Below are 25052 nucleotides of genomic sequence, written 5' to 3'. Positions count from 1 at the left end.
CTTGTTTCAGTTTAGTTTTTATTGTGTAAAAATGTTTAGTTTCGGTATTAGTTTTGAGGAGTTTTTTGTTTTCTTTTCATTTATTTGTTCATCATTATTATAATCTGGTATTTGTCTGAATAATAGTATGATAATACAATCACACTTTATGAATCATGTAGTCCCGGTCTCCATTAAACCAGTGGTTTTCAAACCTTTTCATGTGAAGGATTCCCAAATTAATAGACATTACATTTTGCCGCGGACCACCATCTGAAAATATTTCGTGCCAGGGACCCCCAGAAAAAAAATGTGTTGAAAAATAAATAAATATAGATTTTAAAAAGTGCACACGTGTGACACGGTGTGGGCTTGTAGATCTGCAATTTTTGAATAGTCAAAGTATAAAATATGGTTAAAGTGGTTCAAATAATTGTGACGCTATTAACTCATTTTGATGGGGACCCTCTGGTACCCCCTAGAACCCCCCCATGCTTGTTTTTACAAACAAAAATATTATAAGTAAAGAAGACATGTTCTGTACATTTGTTTGATTTTCATTTTTCTAAAGTTTTTATTTTTTTATTTCAGTGGGTTAGTTTTAATTTTATTGAACTACTATAATAACCACAGACTATATCATCATATTAACCTTGACGGGGCGTTAACCCCCAACAAACCTCATTCAAGGCAAAAGTCTACCTTAAGCACTGTAAGCGGAATTCCCCTGTACAGAGCGGGGCTTTCCACACACACACATAGACACACGCATGCACGCACGCACGCATACACACACACACACACACACACACACACACACACACACACACACACACACACACACACACCGATAACCATAACACTGTACACTGTGCTCTGATCAGCAACAACAAACACACACATTATTGTCCACATCATGCTTCTATAAGGTAAGATATTGATTTATTAGAGTTACTTATTTGCTCTGCTGTTCTGCTGTTTGTAAGGACACTTCTGTTACAGGCTATTGATCGCGAAAGTGTTGTAGTGAGACGTTTGTTAAAACAATTTAGCAACGAAAGAGATGCATCGCTGCCTTTTGAACATGATTATCCAATAGATCGAAAGGAACATTGTATTGGTAAAACAAAGTAGCCTAGGCCTATAATAGTGATGATCACCTCTACAATGTCCTTTTAAAAGTAAAAGCTGTGGTTAAGCTGCTTCGCTACGATCAATGCAATGCCTTTGCATCGTATTATTAGTGCAACAAGTTGTGCAACATCCTAATGCAGTGTGACATTATAGTTAAACAATAGTGTTAGTTGTGCAATAGCCTTGTTGTAGTGTAACGTTATAGGCGTTATAACAATATTGCACAACTTTTTTTAATTATTCCAATTAGTAGGCCTATGCATTCTATGCAAGAATGGAATATCTTCTTTTTTTTTCAGTCATTAATTTTGTTTAATAATTAATAGTCTATTAAATTAGTTTTTCCCCTGATTGAGCAACTGTAGAATAGAAGAGAAACAGGAAAGTTTGGGTTACTCCGATTTCAGATTCCAGATAATTATATACAATATATGTAATGGGCTGGGCAATATAGGCTATAAATATTCTATCAATAGTGATATGAGATTGTATATATCGCTTTTGGATACTGTAATAATGGATATTGTAATAATGTGATGTGTCTTTTCCTGGTTTTAATCACGTAACCTACTGTAAGCTTTTCAAAAATATTCCAAAATAGCTAAAATAGCCAATCTATAATATTTTTGATTAAAAAAGAAAAAAAAGTTATATATATATATATATATATATATATATATATATATATATATATATATATATATATATATATATATATATATGTATATATATATATATATATGTATGTATCACAATACGATATTATCAGTCACAAGATCAATATCGAGGTATTTGATTTAGTCCATATGACCCAGCCCTAGTAGGCTTTACAATACTACATGAATAGATGTTTCCATATATTAAACATTGTATAATTGTATAAACATTGTGATTTATCAATCAATAATATTAATAATGCCGATCAATGTAATAATGTACTCGTAGAATAGTAAAGTTACTGAGTAGTATAGGCCTAATGACTGACTTATGACTTACTACTGTATGTGTCTAAAGTTTGATTGTTTGTTACAGGGCTGGGCCATATGACTTAATCTTTCACTATTTCTGTACACCACCATTAAGTATAATACAGGGCTTAAGTGGTTAATCAGATTAATTGATTTAGTTGATTATAAAAAAACTACTGTAATTATTTTGTGTTGATTCATTGATATAAGAAATGAAAGTGGCACTATGTAACTTTTTTTTATAAATACATTTGTATTTTGTGCAATCTGTATGGTAGAGATCAAAATAAGTGTCAGGATCTGACACGAATTTTGACCTGATGGTCAAGATTCAATTTATCCCCTGAGCAAGCAGACAGGCTCTAATAGCTCAATGGTAAAAATGTCAGCACTTGCGCAGGAAACAGGGTTCAAATCTGGAGTAGTTACATAGTGCAGCTTTAAAAGAAAATATATGAAAATCCTGCTTCTCAATTAACCTACAAGAACACAATTAAAGCAGCACTATGTAACTTTCCTCTTCTACCCTGGATTTTAAATTGAATCTGGACCATCAGGACAATGTTTTTGTCAGATCCTGTGTCTAGGTGAGACATGACCTTTGACACGATCTAAATGTCTCAATAGAAGAGCAGGGAGACCAAACATACTCTTGTATTAACATACTCTACGATACAGATTGGCCAATATTACATTTAATTCATAAAAAATGGTGGTGATGTATTTTGGGTTAAATGCACATAACCCTAGTTTGTTAGCAGTGTATTAAATGCTGTGTGTTTGGACTGAGGGCTGATTGGAGCATGTGATGCTTTGGCACTATAGTGGCTTGTTTATACGGCGAAGGGGAAATCAAGGATTGTCCCCAAATGATCATCAACAGACTGGAAATTCCCATGTGTCTGTTTCTATATACAGATAGATAATAACTACAGCAGGCACACGCACACAGGCTTACCAACCACACACACACGCACACACACACACACACACACACACACACACACACACACACACACACACACACACACACACACACACACACACACACACACACACACACACACACACACACACACACACACACACACGCGCGCATGCATTCACCAATTACGTACACACATGCAGAGAGACTTAAAGATAGACTGACACACATGCACACACATATACATGCACACACATATACATGCACACACGTCATTCTGGTTGGACATCCCCAGGGAGAAAACAAGACAAAAAAACACCTGCTGCGACTTGAAATATTTTTTCCTTATGTTGCAGGAAGCTGAGACTGCTTTGTCATCATCATCATCATCATCATCATCATCACCTATGGTCGTCTGACTACAGACCATCATGGCTGGAGCTCTAAGGTACCACAATTACTCTTTATACCTCCCCCAAGCCATTTAACCCCCCTATAGAGTAGACTTGTGCGTCACGTATGGGGTATGTGCGTGTGTGCGCGTGCGTGCGTGCGTGTGCGTGCGTGTGAGTGCGTGTGAGTGCGTGTGTGTTTGCATGTGAGTGCGCGCGCGTGCGTCAATGTCCCTGCGCTGTTTCCACAGAATGTTTGTTTAGGGATTTTATTGGGGTCTAATTAACACCTGGGCTTTCAGGTGAACAGGATTAAAAGTAGCCGGTAGAACAGATCGTTGCTGTCGGGCAGAAACCTCTTATCTCCATATTCTAACTTTTCGTAAATTAACGCCCTACTGAATCATACTACAGCGTCACACAAAAGCATCAAAAGTAGCAGATCTGCAAGCGACACGTTTTGAGCCTGTCGATCTGCTACATTTGATGCTTTTGTGTGACGCTCTAGTATGATCAAGTACTGTAGGGCGTTCATTTATGAATAAACACAAAAAGTTAGAGTATGGAGATCAGAGGTTTCTGCCCGACAGCAACGTCATGTTGAATTTGTTGGAATTTTGTATCAGAAGAACTTTTAATCTCGCAGTGTTGTGGTTGAAGGACATATAGCTGAAATAGCTGTATTGACCCTCCTCCACACAGTCACACACTCATTAACACCTCTGAGGGTGGCCAGGAGAGCAAAGCAACTCCGCTTGATGCTGCCTTGCTCAGTGGCAAGACAGACCTGCCAATCAGAATATTGTACTGACCTTTCCGAATCCGAATAGGAATGACTTCACTTTATTCATGTTCTCTGAGAATGTACTCATGACCTATCATGACGTATCTTCACATTTTAAATGCCCCCAGTGTGTGTATTACAATGAAAACATCTGATCCCTTTCACGTGATGTCACAAGTCAAGCATTCATTCTGAACTTTAAGCACTTCAACTTTAGTGGCCCCCAGCGCCCATACCCTAGGTGGGGTTGGCGAAAGGGCCTACTCTGTGGGGAGTTTGCATGTTCTCCCCGTGTCTCCTAGGGTAGTTAATACCCTCACTAAAACATGTAGTAATCCTGGTCACTATACTGCCTCCCCCTGGTCAGCCGGGGCGCCTGATGGAGGGGAAGGGAACTGGTTGGAATAACGTGTTCCTTCCACGCGCTACGTCCAACCAGGGAAACTCTCCCCTGTCAGGTGACAAGAAGGTCAGTTGGCTCTCATGCATTGAAGGAGGCATGAGCTCGGCCCTGGCCTCCCTAGGCTGGTGGGGGGAGTGTAGTGCCCAGGATCACTTAGCAAATTGGCACCGGGTGAAAAAAGGGTTACAAAATCGAGGGATAAAAATGATTAAAAAAAACTTTAGTGGCCCTATTCTGTGGTGAAAATTAGGCAAAATATAGCAGATCTACAAGCTTGTACATCTCCTATTTAAGAGAGTTGGTATAGATGGAAATACTAGCGGACCTAGTATAGAGCCCTGGACCTCCCGGGTCAACTAAGTACAGAGGGTTTAAGTGGTTAATATGGAAGTGTGTGATTGATTGATTGATTGATTGATTGATTGATTGATTGATTACTTTATTACTCAGAAATGTAAACAGCACAAGGCACAGTCAGACCTCAAGGCTAAAATGATAACACAAAAAAGTCCTGGGGACGTGTTTCCATTGTGGTCCTATGTATTCAATTAATCAACATAGCATAAAAATAACACAATAATAGATGTCATCAACAAATACAAAACATTATTATGTACATTATTATGTATGTTGTCTCCTGATACATGGAATTTCAGGCCTGTTTTGAAAGAAGCCAAATAGAAGTTAAATACTTTAACTGTGGTCCAAGGTTTGATTGATTGATTTAATACTTTATTAGCAGTTTGCACAGGAAAGTACAGTTCAATACAAGGTCAGCTAAGAGGATTTAAAACCCAGGAAAGCCTATGGCTTGTTTCCATTGGGGTCCATTTGGGGTTGATGCCAACCTGACCGCATTGCATTATCCGACAGCCATTCATTAATAAAGATCATGCTTGTCTATTAATTCGAGTTAATTCTGTCACGTTGTGAGTCAGGAGAGTGCAGGATGGGGCAGAGTCAGGACAGGTCTAATTTAAGTCTTTATTGGCGACCAAAAAAAGAAGGAGCAGGCAAAACCCCAAGTCCAGGTACAGGGCGAAGTCAAAACACTAAAGGCAGTCTGACTCTGACCTCAGGGAACACGTGGGTGAAGGAGGGCACTAGGACACTGGGAAACACTAGGAGATCTAAATCAGTGGTTGTCAAAATGTTTTGTGCCAAATTGATACCTATTTTGCCGATCTGAAGATGTTTTGTGCCAGCGACCCCCAGAAGAATGTTTAAATTATTTAATAAAAAACAAAACTATTTTTCAAATATTTTCAAAAATAGCAGATGTACAAGATCTCTGTTGATCTCTGATCTTGCCCTTTTTATATAGCCAACATGTAAATGGATGAAGTGGCTAAAATTATTGTGATGCTATGTTAATACTTTTGCTGGACTTTAACTGACCCCCTGGAACCCCCCCAAGGACCCCCTAAATAAGGAATCAAGGACTAATGCTGGTAACAGAAACTCACAGGCAACATTTAAACGACAAACTGGCAAGGAACTGAAAACACAGGGGAGTATAAATAGACATGCGCTAACTAGACTGAACTAAACTGAGAATCAACATAGGCAGGGATAGGCTATAGAGGGCAGTGGACCTTTTCATATCAAGGTCCATTACATAATCGGCATTTGAGCAACGGACCACCATTTGATGAGATTTAGCCTCCCAGACCCAAAACGTAAAATATTTTGTTGTTGTTGGATAAGATTTTGTCCACAACTCCATGCTGTATTGATGTTGGTACCATACTGTAGGAGAGAGACAGGCAAACGTTGATCAAAATAACAATTCTTTAATTAAGTGACTCTTGAGAGTGTTAAATGAAACCAAATGGACCCGTAATGGTCCATTTGGTCTCATTTTACACTCTCAATAGTTAAAGATCTATAAGGGTCCATTTGGTTACCAACTCTCCATCATTTAGCTGGGGACCACTGGTTGAGAAGTGGAGATAACGGCTAATTACAGGGAGGTGAGACAAAACCGGTAACAGTAACTAAGGAAAACAGGAAACACTAGACAGTAGCCACACCTGCATGTGACAAATTCTATATTTATTCCATTTCTGGAATGGAAAGAAAAAACTCTTTTTGAAGACCTTTGTTTGAAAAGGTTTGCCTATAATGACATGCCCAAAATAGGGATTGAAATTGGTTAACGAATGTATGGTTGCAGACAAGAAAACACATACGGGCATGGATTGAGAGGGGTCCGCTCATAATTCCGACATCCCTTTCATCCGACGTCCCAATAGTCCGACAAACGTTAGGTTAGTGTGTGAGGTTAGGATTAGGGTTAGGGATAGGGTTAGTTATAATGGGGCACGGGATTGAGATACACTCAACAACATATAGCATCACAATCATTCATTTCAACCACTTTATCCATTTATGTGTTGATTATTTTTGAAAATATTAGAAAAATATAAAGAAATCTCTTCTGGAGGGTCCCTGCCCTGACGCAAAACATTTTCAGATGGGGGTCTGTGGCCAAATATATTTCAATTGGGGGGTCCTTGACTTGAAAAAGTTTGAACTACAGCACTATAGAGGGGGGTGAGACCCCAAATTCCCACCCATCCTCCAAAATAAAATGCATGCCTGTGACACTGCATGGGTCTATAAAGGTCCTTACACACTGAGGGCCTTTTTCCCCCTGTGCAATTCATTCACCCGAGAATATATACTTTATTTGTGTCACAAAGAACATTCATAGAGTATGTGAACAAAGTGATGTAATTCCTATTTGGAACCAGGTTGATTTTTCACCTTGCATATGGATCAACTTGTATGAATGAGGCATACATCTTTATTTGGATGTGAAATATCCGCCGGCATGTAGTTCACATTGTTCGTATCATCCATTTTGTCACACACGCACGCGGTATGTAAAGGCCAACAGTGTTGTGGAGTGGAGTTTGTCTTTAGTTCATAGCTATTAGCTATACGGATAGATTATGTAGATTCAACATGAAGAATTATGTGAAAGTGTTGACTGTTGGAGATAGTAGCCAACTTTGCCAGTGTGCTATCCAAACTTTAAAAGGACACACATCTGTGTCTCAATGAGTAAGGAGACAGTAGGGAAGATGAGAGGGAGACAGTGTAGGAGAGACAGACAGTAGGAAAGCTGAGTTGGAGACAGTGTAGGAGAGACAGACAGTAAAGCTGAGAGGGAGACGGGTGTAGGAGAGACAGACTGTAGGGAAGCTGAGAGGGAGACAGTGTAGGAGAGACAGACAGTAGGGTAGCTGAGAGGGAGACAGTGTAGGAGAGACAGACTGTAGGAAAGCTGAGAGGGAGACAGTGTTGTGCAGACCAGTGGTATGATGTGATTTTGAGGACAGTGGGCCTGAAGCTGGTCGTATATAATGTGTAAATAAAGTGACTAAAGACTTAACGTAATTTCTCTTAGCACAAACTAACATGCAATTGATGAAAGGGTGTGTAAATCCCTGAAATGTGCGGATCACACAGGTGTATGTCATGAGGAATCCAAACGGCTGCCAGCTGATCGTAAAATCACAAGCTCGTTCCTGAGAAGTTCATTTGTATTGTTCCACACCCCATTTCACACCATAAACGGCAACACGAAATATCCAACTTAAACTTCACCGTGCTGAAGAAGTTCAACTCCGTCTCTCGTCAAAAACATACAGATCTCTTCGGCGTCACATCGCCTTGACAACTTGTAGCCTACATCTGTTCTGTCTGGAAGCAAGTCCATCGATTGCATGATGGATCAGCTGAACGTAATGCTCTTATGTGTAATGAGAATAAGAAGTTTACGAAGTTTAACCCCACCACCAAATAATAGGCTAATAAACATGGAAAGGATATTATACTGTATATAAGCCTTTTCTACTGAACATTGCTCACCTTTACCGAGGTAAAAGATGATGCTGGAAATAATCCAGCAGGGCATACTGGAAATGAAACGCTGCAATCCGATGGACCAGAGATTATTATCATGATTTATTTATTTTAAATACATTTTTGGTATTTTTATGCCTTTATTGATAGTACAGTAGGTAGACAGTAAACAGGGAGAGAGAGATGGGGAGTGACACACAGTAAATGCTGTCGGAATCGGGACTCGAACCCGGGATGCGCTGTCAGGCTACATTGGAGCCGAGGGTCCGGGCCCAGAGCTTATTATTACTGAGGGGAAATTCGTCTTTTGGATTAATATATCACTGTCCTACGTCGGAATGGGAAATGGATCTGTTCTGGACACAGCTAGATTTCATCCATACTGTATCCATCCTCAGATGGTAAGACATGCATTCATGTGATGTAGTCAATAATATTATAAATGAATAGCGCAACATCGGAGTTGGCATGATGAAAGTCCAATAGGCAAAACTCTGGCCGCGTGGCAAACACACCGAGGGATCTAATAACTCGGCTCAAAATGCGTCATCTGAAAAGAAATACAAATCGGTTGAATTTCCATCATGTCTATAATATGCATACAAGCATTAGATCGTTTAGGCTATGTATGTATATATTTGTTGACAAATGTTGGGCACATACATATTTTATTTGAGGTTTGGCACTATTGTAATTGATTTTGCATGAAGAATAAGGCATTCATGTATTTGGCCACGGATCCACATCTGAAAACTATTTTGTGCCAGGGACCCCCATACAAGATTTGTGTTGTTAAAATGTTTAAAAAGTATTCAAAATGTGTCCATTTGTTTTTAAGATTTCTTTGAAAATTAGCTGATCTACAAACTCACATCGTGTCTCATCGTAAGCTTTAAAAGTGGTTAAACTGATTGTGATCCTATATTAACACATTTAGCTGGGGACCCCCTGGAACCCTCTCAAGGACCCCTGGGGGTCCCTAAACCCCACTTTGAGAACTACTGTAGTAAGGTATAGTAAAATGTCATCTAGTGGCTCAACAACATTTTTTTTTCCATTTTTGCACAATCATCCACTATATACAATAATAAAACACACAATCTATTATTATTCACTAAACTCAATGAAAATGTGACACCAAAAAAACTACAATGATTTAACCACATGAACCCTGACAAAACTATTTTTGGGCAATACGACGACGGTATTGCCGACCAAAAAAAACCCCCAAAAAATTAAATTAAGTTAACAACGCATTTCATCATCACATGCAGTCCAGTCCTTAAAAGAAACAATTGCATCGAAGGCTATTTCTAGGAAACCCAACCCAGATGCAGCTCACAGAAATCTATACAGTAGTCTAGTTCCCATACATGATGACTTATATGTCACTACGTCATCGTAAAGTCAAAACCCCAGGTTACCACACTCCCTCTAGAGCAAGGCATGTGTGTCTCTAGTGTAGGCTGTGGTTTGTGTCGTTCAGATACTGGTGCAGGTATTTTGTTGCTGTCACATGGAAACCTTGTATGTCCAAAACCGTTCCTTTTTTTATTATTATAAAAAAAAATACATTTTTAATCTACAAGCTTGTAGATTGCCTATTTTGACAACTTAAGCTTGGCAAGGCACGGCAGTTTTATTTGTAAAGCACATTTTAACAACAAGGCAATTCAGTGCACTTTACACAGAACATCAAGCAAAGGAAACGCAATTATACAATGACATCAGGATGCATAAAACAAAAGATAACAGATACAGTTATAGTGCAGAAGAGAACGTTTTCACCGGGACATTAATTTACGAAAAAACGAATGAAATATGGAGATACAAGGTTTCTACCCGACGATTTGTTGTTCAGAACGAAAGGTGCAAAGGTAGGCAGGAAGGCAGAACGGGGCAGGGACGGGGGTAGCCCCCTGCCACCTCAGGGAGTGCCCTCAATTCAAACCAGGAGCTGGATTCAAATGATTGAAGAAAAAACTAGGCTTTATCTGAATGAGCTGGGTTTTCCTGAAGAGTTCTCAGTGGTGGAAAAAGTACTCTGATTTTTTCTTACTTGAGTAAAAGAAGCAGCATCACAATATGAGAATAAAAGGCCTGTATTTAAAATTCTATGTGAGTAAAAAAGTATAAAAGTTCTGGCTTCGAAATGTACTCAAAGTAAAAATACAAATAAATAAATGTGCCAAATTGTTTTGAAAATACCAGATCAGCTATTTTCAAATAGCCGAAGTATAAATTAGGGCTTCAGTGGGTAATGTTTTGTATTAATAATCTAAATCCACAAAGTAACTAAGTATTGGAATAAGAAGTACAATATCTTCCTCATGAGATGTAGTGGAGTAGAAGTATAAATGATTGAAAAACTGGAAATGCTCAAGTAAAGTATGAAGCGCAGTACCTCAAAAGTGTACTTTTAAGTTCAGCAGTTGAGTAAATTAGTTATACCTTCTGCCTTCTGAATGAGCTGGGTTTTCCTGAAGTGTTCTCTCATGTTACAGTATGTACCGGGTCATGAGGAGTAGATTTGACACATAAAAAAAACACCTACTGTAGAAAGAACAGAGAGATGACGGATAGAGAAGTGAACTACTGACGAAATACTGACGATTTCAATGTTCTGCTTTTGTTTTGATCAGTCTTGCTTGTTCCGTGAAACTGAACTCCTTTCAACCTGGCTTGGTCCCTATTTTCAATATAGGTCAGGGGTCTTCAGCACATTTCTGAGAGAGTGATGAAGCAGGGACCCCCCCACTACATATTGTATAAAACTGTGCTGCAGATTAAACTAAACTGTCATAGATTTCATAGATAGCTTCATAGACTTGATTGACAGCACTATCATCAGTGCACGTTGGATTCATGTTAATGTCTATTTTCAGACATTTAACCACCTAAACCACTCTGTACTTAGTCTGCCCTTTTTCCCCTCTACACCAAACCTCTTTGCCGAAAATAGCAGATCTACGAGCTTGTAGAATTGCTGCTTTTGAAATACAGTAGGGCTTAAGAGGTCAAGATTGTGGGTTTAAGAGGTTAAGACCATTGGTTTCATTTTTATTGTCTTAAATTACCTACATTGTTTTTATGTGTGATTTGTTACTTCCTTCCAGCTTATATTTGCAAAATGCTTCTCAACTGTGTTTTTGATACGTTCATTTAACGATACAACCTTGTTTATCAAAGTAGTGTAAGCACTTTTCCCCCTAATATTTTTTATTGTGGCTTCCCTGACAGTTTATTTTTATTAGTTGTTACATAATTCAGTAAACTGAATCACAAACCTGAGACAACAGTGAAGTGGGAACATACTGTGACTGATGAAACAGAGAGCAGCGCGCGCGCGCGCGCGCGTGTGTGTGTGTGTGTGTGTGTGTGTCACAGTGGGGCGTGTTCATGTTCTCTCTGGCTGGCCTCAGAGCAGCGGCTGAGCCCTGGGATTCTGGGGGCTTTCCTCTCTACGCTGCTGCACACGTTTTTTTCTCTCACTCTTTTTCCCCCTACTTCCTGGAAGTGACTGGAGGGAGGAGGGGTGAGAGAATAGTACACACACACACACAGAGTGAGAGAGAGAGAGACATACAGACAGACAGACAGGGAAAGAGAGACAAGAGAGAGGGAACGAAGAGTAATAAGGGATTGAAAGAGATACAGTATAGCTACACGGAAAGAGACAGACAGACACACAGACAGACGGAGGGAAAGAGCGACAGAGAGAGGAAAGGAAAGAGTAATAATTAAGGGACTGAAAAAAAGACAGTATAGAGAGAGAGAGAGAGAGAGAGAGAGAGAGAGAGAGAGAGAGAGAGAGAGAGAGAGAGAGAGAGAGAGAGAGAGAGAGAGCTAGTGGTTTTTAGGGTCAGACTGCAGTGATATGAAAGTGAAAGTACATGATGTTGGCAGAACAGCAGGAAGACAAAGTGAACTGAAGGGATTTTAACACCGGACCAGATACAGGATGGACACGATACTGCTGTGAACGCACTCAACAACTTCCTGTGTGCCTGACTGTGTGAGTCTGTGTGTTGTGTTGTGTTGGGTTGTGTTGTGTTGTGTTGGGTTGTGTGTGTGTTAGTAGCAGGCTGTGACAGGCTGGCAGTGTGTTGATAGACAGGGGCACTAATGTGAAGTTCTTTGTACATCTGTGTGTGTGTGTGTGTGTGTGTGTGTGTGTGTGTGTGTGTGTGTGTGTGTGTGTGTGTGTGTGTGTGTGTGTGTGTGTGTGTGTGTGTGTGTGTGTGTGTGTGTGTGTGATATTAATGTGTGTTTTTGTGTGTGTTTTCCAGGATGAGTGAGTCTCAGTACAACATGAACATGTATGAGAATGAGGTGAGTTGGCTTTACGTTATTATTCTACACAGTGATATGTATCGGGCAGAAACCTCTTATCTCCATTTTATTTTACTTTTTACACAGAAGTATCAACAGTAGCAGATCCACAAGCTCTTTTTGAGCTTGTAGATCTGCTAGTTTAGCTACTTTTGAATTTGAATCCTTAGAATCAACAGTTTTGGACATATGAGGTTTCCACCCGACAGAGACGATATGTCATGTCTGTGTGTTAGGCAAGGCACTAACAGTGCCAGGGTTGCGGGTTGTATTCCTGAATTCTTGGTAGTGTATGTAAGTGAAGGTCGGGAGTTTAGCAGCTGTCAGCTGAGTGAAGACATCTAAAGGTGGCATCAGTGATATTTTGTTCAAATAAGTGTCAAATAGACCTATATTCTGATAGTAATCATTGCTATGGAGTGTTTGTTCAGTAACAGGGGGTCTCCCTGTCTCTCCAGCTCTTTAGTAAACACAAAATAAATGTTCACGTTGGGATACCAATTTAGTCCAATCAGGAGAGAGAACTCATACAGAACACAGGTTTAAAAAAGTTAAATTGGATGTGATGACACACAAAAAAAGATCACACCACCACATCACACCACCTTTAAAGACTTTAAAATCAACACACCTGTAGAGTAAAGATCCTCTGTGTTTATTGACCTGAGAGGATGTAAATGTAAACAAATGGACAATTGTATACTTAGTAGTTGTTACACATGGTAAATGATCATGAATTGATTAATTAATACATGTTACTGTACGGTTTCAACACAGCATTTGTCATGTTAGGGTTGCAATGCTAAGCTATGCTATGCTATGTTGTTATTAGCTTGTTTTTGACATGTTTATGTCATGTCATGCAGTGTTATGTCAGCCATCCATAGCCAATATAGATTTCTATATACAGTCAAAAGCACTCTGTTATAATATAAAAGATATGAATTGCATGAAAAAGTCTATATCAAGATATGAACAATGCTCTTATTTTCATTGCATTTTTCAACAGAATACATGGAGAATAATTCCATAATCGCCTTTCTGTTGCTTTAACCTACAATATGTAGGTATACAGTATGAGTAGTATACCTATATACTACTATATGATTTCAGTAAACATACACACACTCATACCTGTGGAAAATATAGAGTGTATACATTTTTGAATGTGGTCATTAGAGATATTTAGAGGAGAGGCAACCTCATGGAGACAGAGTGACTCAACCTTTGGCTCATAACTATCATAATTGTTATGATATTGTCCATGTCCAAAACTGTTACTTTTCAGGATTCAAATAAAAATAAATATAGCAAAAGTAGCAGATCTATGAGCTGAAAACGTGTCGCTTTGTGCCGCGCTTCGAGCTTGTAGATATGATACTACTTTTGGTACTTTTATGTGACGCAGCGCTGTAATATGATCAAGTAGGGCGTTAATTTGCGAGTTAGAATAGCCAAAGTTAGAATATGGAGATAAGAGGTTTCTGCCCGACAGCAACGATATGATCTTGTTATGTTGTGTTATGTTGTGTTATTGTAAATGTGTGTGTCTTTGCTCACAGCTGATGAATTTGATGACCTGTGATTACATTCCGCCGGTGGACATAAAGACAGAGCCCTACATCCCTGAGACAGGTACCAGTTTACTCACCGTCACATCTACAACCACACCCATATGACGCTTTAGCCCAGAGGTCTTCAACAGGGGTCCGGGACCCATAGGGGCCCTCAGAGTTACTGAGTTTTTTTACACCAATAACATGAACCCTAGTATCCCTATTCTCGGGGGAACAATCACAGAAAATAGACAATCTATAAGCTCTCATATAAGCTCTCTCGATCTCGCCTCACAGCTTTCACAGCAGGTTTGTTGCAGGTCAAGTTGACTAATTATTGAAGGTGGTGAAGTGGTTAAACGAATCCAACATGTTAATAGAAAATATAATGTCTAACAAAATGAAATATAAGAAAATGTTTAATCATTGATCCAATTTTGTATGCAGTAGGGGGTCCCTGCTTCATCTCTCTCTCTCAGCTACGGGGTCCTTGGCCTGAAAAACGTTGAAGACCCTTGCTTTAGCCGATATAAGTTAACGGTCTGCGTCTGGCCGTTCTCCAAAACAGTTTAAAAAATAGCCGATCTCACAAGCCCGCAACCTGCCGGGTTGCGATGATGCGTTGCTAGCTTGTACATCGGCTGTTTTCTTTTATTGTTTTGTTGAAAAATGTAATTAAATCTACGTTTTCCAAATTGGTTAAAATATTTTTTTGTAATTTTGGACAAAATATCGGTCAAGACATTGGTAATCAGTGGTCAGAATCGGCACTTACAAGGAGTTACATTTGGTAGGTTTGTTCTCTGTGTTAACACAATATCATAAACTAAGAGATACAAGTCAAATGTACAGAAATACAGTGGTAGCAAATAATAAGAAATCCGATGTCAATACGAACGGTAATATATTATTGCTGCAGGTGTGGTGAAATATTTATACAATGCAATATATTACACAGACAGTGCTGGAAAAAACCTTGCAAACCTGTGTCAAATGTTTATACAGTCATGAGTCATGACTCTGAGATAGATGTAGTTGACATTGAAACGTCAGTCACCCTTGCTAGCAGCACCTTTAAAATGAAAAAGGCTTAAATGTCTGAGCTGCTCCAGTGTCCTCTCCTTCTTCACATTTATAAACACCTGTAGGAAACTTGTAATATAGAACTAGTTCTTAACCCATTAAATCCGGGAAAGGGAAAGAAAAATCTTTGCTTCTTGGGGACCCTGGAACAAAATATTTTGAGATAAGGGGGTTGGTGGCCAAATCATTTTGGGGGTCCTTGACATGAAAAAGTTTGAGCACCACTGATATAACAACATACGTTTTTCAGAAAACTAAGGATTTAGAAGACATTTGTAGAATCGGCCTCTTGTCTTAATGGGTCAAGGGGAGCACTTGCCTGGGCATCTAGATGTGGGTTTGTAGCTGTCTAAGAGAGGGTCTGTGTGTGTCTGTCTGGAGCTAATCTTGCAAACCGCTGGACCGATCAGTGCCAAACTTTACATACACTCTTACCATGTGGATCTCGAGATCCACATAATATCCTAGATGTCCAATATTAGTGAATTTTGGAATCTATCTGCAATTGTAGTCGATGATAAAAATGTCCTGACTCTGTATGTTGACTCTAAAGTAAATATTTGTACTGAACTTTGGATTGTGGTCATCTAAATAACCAGATTATATGTTCCCGTTTCAGCTCATGGACCTTATATTCAAATCATTGAGGAGCCCAAACAGGTAAGACTAACTAATTGTAATAGTCAAATCATTAGAATACCTTTATTATCTTTATTTATTTTGTAAAAGGAAGGTGTGCCTTTTAGTTGTTTGTATTGCCTCTACACAGTAACAAATCTGAACAGAGAGACAGTAACCCTTATTTGTTTAGTTGTGTAGTTTTTTCACCTCAGCTCACCTCGTATCCCCCTTGCGGTACCGCCGCAGCGGTCCACACTTAAGGAAAACAGCGCTATAGGCAAATAAATAGCTAAACAAAGCAGAGCAAACAAGAGTTAAGACAAACAGAAGATTAGGAAGATTAACAAAAACAAAGTTCTGTTTTAATAAGTGGACTTGGGTATTTTTTTTATCAAGTCACCGGATACAAGCAGATGCTCCTATGCTGTTGACAGTAAAACGGTTGGATTTACATACATCCACTGGGCGTACAATGTGTGCATTGTGTCACACTTATCAGATGACCTTTTAAGCAGAGGAGGAAGCAGGGGAGAAATTCCACAGCTGTCAACAGGTGCATGCAGTGCAGGTTTCCCCTCGCTCTCCAAGAGGAAGAGGTTGCACTCTGAAGTGTGTCCCGTCTTGGTTTGGTTGCTACTGTTTGCAGTGGTGCAGGAAGTACTTTACTTAAAGCGTCACTACGTAACTTTTTACGCTTGTAGATTACATTTTTAACTCAAATCTTTGCTTCTGGGGATTCTAAAAATGTCTTCTAAATCCTTACAGTTTTTTGGAAAAAACGTATGTTTCTATATCAGTGGTTCAATTTGAGTTAAAATTGTTTGCTGTAAAAAATATTTATATATTCAAAGATTTCATTTTCACGATTTTTTAAAAATAATTCAGATCTTAGCGTGGCACTCTTTGAAAACACACCTACTTTGTTATTTTCCATCACTGGTTGTTAGCACATGACTGCTGGAAAGTCCTGGGGCTAGGAAGTGACATTTCCAGTAAGTGTGTTTTATATCCTGAAGATGATTGCTAATAAAGATGCTCCACAGTAAGGATATTGGATTAGGTTGAAGGTTTGAAAAGGAGACATATTTTGAGGATCTGGACAAAAAGTTTCCAAATATAGAAACTGGCAAAATATATGTATTATGAGATAATGGATCTAAAATGTATTATGAAAGTATATATTATGATTATAATTTCCAGTACATTTCACATATTGAAATGTACTTATCATCAGTATATTCACAGTTGCCAAGTCCGATTTATTATAAGAAACTTTGGGCTTGTTTTTTGGTAAAGTTGCTTGTAAATATTGGAGAGAGAGAGTTGCTTTTATTGGGCTTGTTTTCATAGACCTGGTTGCTTGTTTCTCTTGTGAAATCTGGCCACACTGCTTATATTTTGCAATGGGATGCAGTGCAACCACAGATAGGCAAGGGAAGGCAATTTTATTAGTATAGCACATTTCAACAACAACAACAGTACAACTACATTTAGGTAAAGGTTAAGGTGCTTAAGTGTCGAGCAAAGTCACTGGTTACATTTAAGTCCAATGATCTCATGAAACATGTTCTCTCTCTGTGTGTGTGTGTGTGTGTGTGTGTGTGTGTGTGTGTGTGTGTGTGTGTGTGTGTGTGTGTGTGTGTGTGTGTGCGCGTGCGCGTGTGTGCGTGTGTTCAGAGAGGGTTCAGGTTTCGGTACGAGTGTGAGGGCCCCTCCCATGGCGGGCTCCCTGGGGCCTCCAGTGAGAAGAACAGGAGGACCTATCCCACAGTGAAGGTCAGTCAACATGAACGACTGCCTCTCGGCTATTTTAGACACAGGATGCTTCCTTTTATCACGCTGTGACTCCGCAGGAAGCTGGCCGTCTTTAAGATGTTGCATTGTGGCACGTTTTTAAACATTCTGTCACTCTGTACTATGTTGGTCATGTCTCTCTCTCTCTCTCTCTCTTTCTCTCAGGTGAATAACTATGTTGGTCATGCGCGGGTTGAGGTGCAGCTGGTGACTCACTCAGACCCTCCTCGTGTGCACGCTCACAGCCTGGTGGGACGACAGTGCACGGACAACGGCACTTGCACGCTGGACGTGGGCCCTAACGACCTCACTGCATCGTTAGTATTCATCCACTCACACATCGTGCACGCACGCTTAAAGCGCTTTGTTACCTTCCTTTGATAGGTGTTTTTTAAGATATTTAGCTTGTTTGTGCCTGAACACATCTTTTAAACAGTAATTAGAAAATCCCTCTGGAAAATAGTATTATATCTGTCAAGATGATACACACACACGCACACACACACTCAGACTTAAGCCACTGCATAATGTTACGTTAAACCCAGGCTTGGCAGTCACTTCTTTCTGACTCTGAATCTGTATAAAATAGTGAAACTAGCCATACTTTTGGTGTCTTTGTTAGGTTTACAGGACAGGCCGGTCGTGTCACTCCCTATGTTGTGTTGACAAAGAAACGTTATCCTTGTGTCAGCAGGCATGAGGGAGAATAGATTTTTAATCTTCATTTCATTTTCATTCAGTATTTATTACGTGAAACAAAAATGTATATAGAGCTGTTCGGGGTAAAGTGTCTTGCTCAGGGACACGTAGACAGGGTGAGCGGAGAGTCAAACCGGCAACCTTTCGATTCCCAGACAGCCTCTCTCTGCCTCTCCACTACAGCCATTCCATCATATCTATATAGTTATGTATCCATGACCAATATAAAGCAACAGAATATAAAGAATAATCAATAACTCGTGAAGCATCCATACCATATTTTGGGCATGTCATAGGCGGAAATGTCAAAATATCAAATTTACAAGCTCACAACGCGTTGCACTGCGACGTGTTGTGAGCTTGTAGATTTGTAGACTACTTGTAGTTCGCTATTTTCACTATTATAAGTACATACTGGATGGTTGCAGCCCTAATCTTTAGTTCTGTTCTCTTTTCTCTCATACAGCTTCAGCAACCTGGGAATCCTCCATGTGACTAAGAAAGGAGTGGTGGAGGTGTTGAGTAAAAGACTGAAAGAGGAGAGGAGGAGACAGAAAGGACAGCACTACCATTTCACAGGTACAATGAGAATCTTTATTGTCTCCGCCAGGACACTATGTTTTCACTTTCCGTCCCCCCCCCCTCGGCCAAGCTAACATTGGTCAAGCCTCACGTGACACGTGACAATACGTTGAAAGAGTGTGCTCTGATTGGCTAGTGAGACGCATGACGTATAGCGGCCTATAAATAGATGTGTCACTTCGGAGCGCTGCGGTGCGCGTTCCGAAGTGACATCAGTGCCATCAGCCAAGCTAACATTTAGTGGTTACATGTTGCCTTTCCGACAGACGGATAGGACACTTACACAGACAGGACGGATAGGACACTTACACAGACAGGACGGATAGGACACTTACACAGACAGGACGGATAGGACACTTACACAGACAGGACGGATAGGACACTTACACAGACAGGACGGATAGGACACTTATACAGACAGGACGGATAGGACACTTATACAGACAGTGTGTCATGTTACTATGACACAGTAACATGTTCTATTTTTTGTAAGAATTAGAACATAAGAATTAGAACATTCCCAACATTCCCAACACAAGTCTGCTGGCGGAGACTTGTGCTCCGAGGAGCACATTTTCTAGTTAATACTCTTATTAATTAATTTATTATCAAGGAAATGTCTCACACTGATGACATGCAGTAAGCAATTTTTTTATTTTTTGTTGCAGAAATATCTTATCTCCATATTTTAACTTTACGTTTTTTCGTAAATTAACTTGATCATACTACAGCGTCACAGATTTATAAGCTCGAAGCGTGGCGCGAAGCAATGCGTTTTGAGCTTTTCGATCTGCTATTTTTGAATCCTGAAAGGTAACAGTTTTGGACATATGAGGTTTCCCCCCGACAGAGACGATATGCATTAGGTACCTGATCTGTTACCCCGATCTACATCGTAAAATTGCCAGGTCCATTTGGTTCCATTTGTACACTCTCTGAGATACAGACCCGTTACGGTCCATCTGGTTCCTGACGAACGATAATTTAGCTGACATGGGGTCTTTGAGGGGGTTTCACGGACTCCATGTTGAGAATCAGTGCTGTTTGTCATCTCATCATGAATCCACTATAAAACCAAGTCGCTGATTACATTTAAGTCCAATGATCTCATGAAACATGTACTGTGTGTGTGTGTGTGTGTGTGTGTGTGTGTGTGTGTGTGCGTGTGCGTGTGCGTCTGTGCGTGTGTGTGTGTGTGTGTGTGTGCGTGTGTGATCCTGAACAGAAGCAGAGGAGAGTGCTCTCGTGAGAGAAGCTAAGGAGCTTGGGAAGATCATGGACCTGAACATAGTGAGGTTAAAGTTCACGGCGTACCTGCAGGACAGCAACGGCGGTTACACCAGAGCCCTCAAACCTGTGGTGTCCAACCCCATCTACGATAGCAGTGAGTTCTACTCTATTACTAGTACATAACCAACCCCATCTACGACAGCAGTGAGTTCTACACTATTACTAGTACTTAACCAACCCCATCTACGAGAGTTCTACTCTAACACTAGTACATAACCAACTAACTTTATTTTATATTATTTTATTTATATCATATCTTATGATCAACATGATGTGATTATAACAATTTGATCAATTCATTTCAACAATGTAATTAATCTTAATCCACCATTGCATTCAAATAAAAGCTCTGGGGAGCGCTCACTCTCAGTCCAAAATCAAATCCCAATTCAATGCATTTTTTTCTCTTTCCTCCAGAGTCTCCCAATGCGTCCAATCTGAAGATCTCTCGCATGGATAAGACGTGTGGCTCTGTGCTGGGAGGAGACGAGATATTTCTGCTCTGTGACAAAGTCCAGAAAGGTGAGCACATCAACTGAAAACAATGGGAAATTTAACCACTTGATCCCTTGCAGCCCTATTCTGGTGGGAACATTCGCCAAAAATAGCTGATCTACAACCTAGATTGGCTATTTTTGGGGAAGAGATTTGGTGTAGATTGAAAAAGAACACACCAAGTACAGTTGCACATATGGGTCCGTTTTACTAAGTATAGAGGGTCTAAGTTGTTAAATTGTTTTAACCATTTAAACTCTCTATACTTGAGGACCTGAGTTGCCTCTGTATTGGTACGCTTTTTTTCCCCTCTACACCAAACATTTTAACCAAAAATAGACGATCTACAAGATCACAACACGTGAAAGAGTGATGTTGTTCCTGTCATTTAAGCTTCTGTTTTGTCGTTTATTTAATCTGAAACTGTTTAAATGGTCATGCTTGCATTTTGAACATATTTGTTATAGGAGCAGCATTGCATTAGTAGCGGTATTGGAATACATTTGGTTGACATTATTATTAATCCCCCTTATATCTGTTATGTGTAAATGATAATCAGTTACTACAACTGATTTGAAAATGACTTACATTTAAGTGATCTCACACTATAATGGATGGTCTGGGTAATGTATTTTCTGTACTGTATGCCATGTTCCAGATGATATAGAGATCCGTTTTTATGAGGAAGAGGAGGAAGGGGGATGGGAGGCCTTTGGAGACTTTTCACCCACCGACGTTCACAAACAGGTGAGTGTGTGTGCGTGTGTGTGTGTGTGTGTGTGTGCGCGCTGCGTGAGTACGTGCGTGTGTGCGTGCATGCGTGTGATCCTGACACATACTGTACTAGTGGGTTTATTTAATTAATGTTTAAACGATCGCACCAAAGTGCAATACAAGCAAAATATGAATTATGATTATTATAATAACCGTTCGTAAAGCTTCCGAGTCCTCGTAAACATCAACAAACGACGTCCTGTCCTTCTTCCTTCATCAGTATGCCATCGTGTTCAAGACGCCTCCTTATCACAGTACAGAGATTGAACGGCCGGTCACCGTCTTCCTGCAGCTGAAGAGGAAGAAGGCAGGGGACAGCAGTGACCCAAAACAGTTCACCTACGTACCGCAGGTTCAAGGTATGGAACATTTGCAAACAGTTCACCTACAGGGGAGACACTTGAAATGAAATGACATGAAATGTTTTTACCAACTTTTTTGCTAAGCTTTCCTCTGAAACGGAGGTGTGTTCTGCCTCAACCAATCACACAGATCAGCTGTTAGTGTCTCGTCATGTAGCACAAGGCAGAGAGAGAGAGAGAGAGAGGCACGTTTATGTTACTGCATTAGCTATTTCTCACCTCAAATGTTTTCAGATACACATTTGAATGTTTTAAATGTGCTTTTTAAGTTTAAAACGAGTAATGCACCGTCCAGCCGCCATCTTGAGTTAGATAAAGAACGTAGCAGCTCAAGAGTGTCTCCCTAATGAAAATTAGGTGCGTGTGGAGGAAGATTAGCTATATGGGAACCTTTTTTTGTGGCATCTATTGTTAGGTCCTCTGACCACGATATGCTCTAAAAGTGTGAAAAACTTCCATTTCTTCATTTCATTAGGTCTTTAAAAACAGAACCAATTCTGAATCCTTGCAGAATGAGGGCAGAGTTTGGGCACACAATAATACAGAGCTTCTGTTTGTGGCTGTTTTGAAAGCTGTGAAACCACAATGTGTGAGTGTATATTTCCCCTCAGACGTGTGAACTAGGCTGCCAGTGCCTGCACCCACTCACTGGATGTTTGTTACCAACACAGTCAAGAAAAAGGCAAACATTACTGGGGGAAATTTCACAATTTAAATACATGTTTCTGTCTTTATTCCCACTCCCTCTACTCTCACTTTTCACCCTCTTCAAACCGCTACGTCTGTCTGTCGTCATCCTCCTCTCTTCTCTCTCTTTCATCCCATCCCTTTCTCCGTCAGATAAAGAGGAGGTGCAGAGGAAGAAGCAGAAGCCACTCCCCCACTACGACCCATGGAGAGGATCAGGAGGAGGAGGGAGAGGGACCTTTGGAGGAGGGGGACAAGGAGGAGTAGGGGGAGGAGGAGGTAAGAAGTGATGAAGGAGCAATGGTCACATTCAGTAGTTCCACACACATTTTTGTTGCTGTTGGGTAGAAATCTCGATCTCCATATTTTAACACTTTTTGTTTTTTTAAATAAATAAATTAACGCCCTACTTGATCATACTGCATGGACAAAAGCATCAAAAGTAACAGATCCACAAGCTAGACACGTGGCCCGAAGCGACGCGCTTTGAGCTTGTAGATCTACTTCTGCTATTTTATTTTAATCCTCAAAAGTAACAGTTTTGGACATATGAGGTTTCCACCCGACAGAGACGATATAAAAAGCAGACTGAACAGGGTTGCAACAGTTAATCGAACAAATCGTTAAAAAAAATAAAAATAATCGACAACCACTTTTAATAACCCAAATATTTACTTTAGGTGAAGAAAATTGCAATTTTGCTTCTTTTTCTTATTTTTTTTTTAATTGAGAAAATAGCCGATCTACAAGCTCAAAGCGCATCGCACACAAGCCAAGCTTTTAGATCGCCCATTTTCGCTATTCGTCTGTGACAATGTTGTACAGTACGACAAAGTTCAAAATAGGGCTTAAGTGGTTGGTCAGACAATTGTAGAAAAGAAAAGAAAAAAAACAAACAAATAGAAATATTTTTGCATTATGCTTCTCTTTTATTCAATTAATCTAAAAAGTAATCAATAGGATAATCGCTGAGAAAATAATGTGTATAGTTGCATCCCTAGTCACAGCAGCGTGTGTTGTCTACCCCAGCAGGTTTCCAGTTCAACCAGCAGATGAACGGAGGAGGAGGCTTCTACTCGGGCGGATTTACTGGCTACACAGGAGGGGGAGGGGCCCAGATGTCAGGCTCCGCCCCACAGCAACAGACCACAACAGAGTTTAGCCAACAGCAGAGTTCACAGACCAGCTCACCTTTACAACAACAGCTGCTGCAAATAGGTAAGACTAGTCATAGGCCTCCGTCGGTCAGGGTTGACCATGGTTTTGCACATCCTACGGGTCTGGTCTGGAGCAGCGTCTCTTATGACTGAAGAGCCCTATGCGGGAGTGGCAGTCTCGGTCACAGAGATCGCATATGTATGTGGTTGTTGGTCTGTCAAGGGGCGTAGGATGATAGCCTGGGCAGGGTAGTTAAGAGGACAGGCTGTTGCCCATGCAGCACGTCCCCCCTCTCCACGTCACTGATGGATCCAAAGGGACGGCAAGCCGTTACAGTTTGGCATCAGCGGCGTCGCAGGAGCTGCCAGAACGAAGTTGTATACAACGAGCTGCCTTCGGGACTCCGGCTCCGGATTTCTCCTCAGGGTTTAGTCCCGAAGGTGAATTGCCAGCCAAGGCTAATGGGTTCCACCTACCCAGGGCTTATAGGTACTACACCTTGCCCAAGGGTGACACCGGATGCAGTTTAACGTCATACCCAGGACTAGTATCGACCAATGATTCTCAACCTTTTTAGTTTAGTTTCCCCATACACTCTGCAAATTGGGGATCGGCATCGAACCCAAAACTCACAAATAAACACTGAGGATTTTGCAGTCTAGATTGGGGTCCCAGAAATAATACCTAACCCAATAAATAAAAATGGTATCAAAGTGGTATCCGTGGCCTAATGCATCTCAAAATGAGGGTCCTTGAAATAAAAAAAGGCTGGGAAACTAGATACATGGGCTACGATACGATTCAGCGATGATATGTTTGAATATGATTCAATATATTTGAAGTTCGGTGCAATTTGATTTGATAATCATTCCAATAACTCCAAACCCTCTCTCTGTGTGTCCGTGTGTCCAGCGGCCACTCTCCACAGCAGAGCCACGCAGACAGCCAGACAGACAGCGGGGGCGCTGCTGCACTACTGTAGCACGGGGGACGTCAGGGTCCTTCTGGCAATCCAGAGGCACCTATGTGGGGTCCAGGATGACAACGGAGACACGTGAGTCTGCTGCGCTCATGTCACTGCATTGGTTGTAGGATGTAAAGCTATTCATGTGCTATTCAAAATAGTACACAACTTTTAATCCCTATCTCAGTGGATCAGAT

At 40.4% G+C, this 25052-nt stretch overlaps 1 protein-coding gene across 3 annotated transcripts in view; it reads left to right on the top strand.

The window, feature by feature from the left end:
- Positions 1–783: 783 nt before the first annotated feature.
- The window catches only part of nfkb2 (nuclear factor of kappa light polypeptide gene enhancer in B-cells 2 (p49/p100)), a 32662-nt gene continuing 8393 nt past the window's right edge, over positions 784–25052 (top strand). Inside the window, exons 1-15 of one of the 3 annotated variants that reach the window (XM_084076636.1) lie at positions 784–908; positions 3363–3454; positions 12748–12790; positions 14353–14425; positions 16049–16089; positions 17728–17826; positions 18010–18161; positions 19010–19122; positions 20354–20509; positions 20833–20937; positions 21569–21657; positions 21905–22043; positions 22887–23012; positions 23763–23951; positions 24804–24945. In XM_084076636.1, the coding sequence (XP_083932762.1) occupies positions 3438–3454; positions 12748–12790; positions 14353–14425; positions 16049–16089; positions 17728–17826; positions 18010–18161; positions 19010–19122; positions 20354–20509; positions 20833–20937; positions 21569–21657; positions 21905–22043; positions 22887–23012; positions 23763–23951; positions 24804–24945 (1484 nt within the window). In that variant the 5' untranslated portion in view covers positions 784–908; positions 3363–3437. Of the gene's footprint in view, positions 909–3362; positions 3455–12022; positions 12474–12747; positions 12791–14352; positions 14426–16048; positions 16090–17727; positions 17827–18009; positions 18162–19009; positions 19123–20350; positions 20510–20832; positions 20938–21568; positions 21658–21904; positions 22044–22886; positions 23013–23762; positions 23952–24803; positions 24946–25052 lie in introns of those variants that run through there. The other 2 variants (XM_084076635.1, XM_084076637.1) reach the window with 2 other exon arrangements.

The sequence above is a fragment of the Gymnoscopelus microlampas genome (genome assembly GCF_963454915.1).
Source record: "Gymnoscopelus microlampas genome assembly, chromosome: 13".
Taxonomy (NCBI): Eukaryota; Metazoa; Chordata; class Actinopteri; order Myctophiformes; family Myctophidae; genus Gymnoscopelus; species Gymnoscopelus microlampas.
The sequence above is the reverse complement of the archived record's forward strand: the minus strand, read 5'-3'. Positions and strand labels throughout refer to the sequence as shown.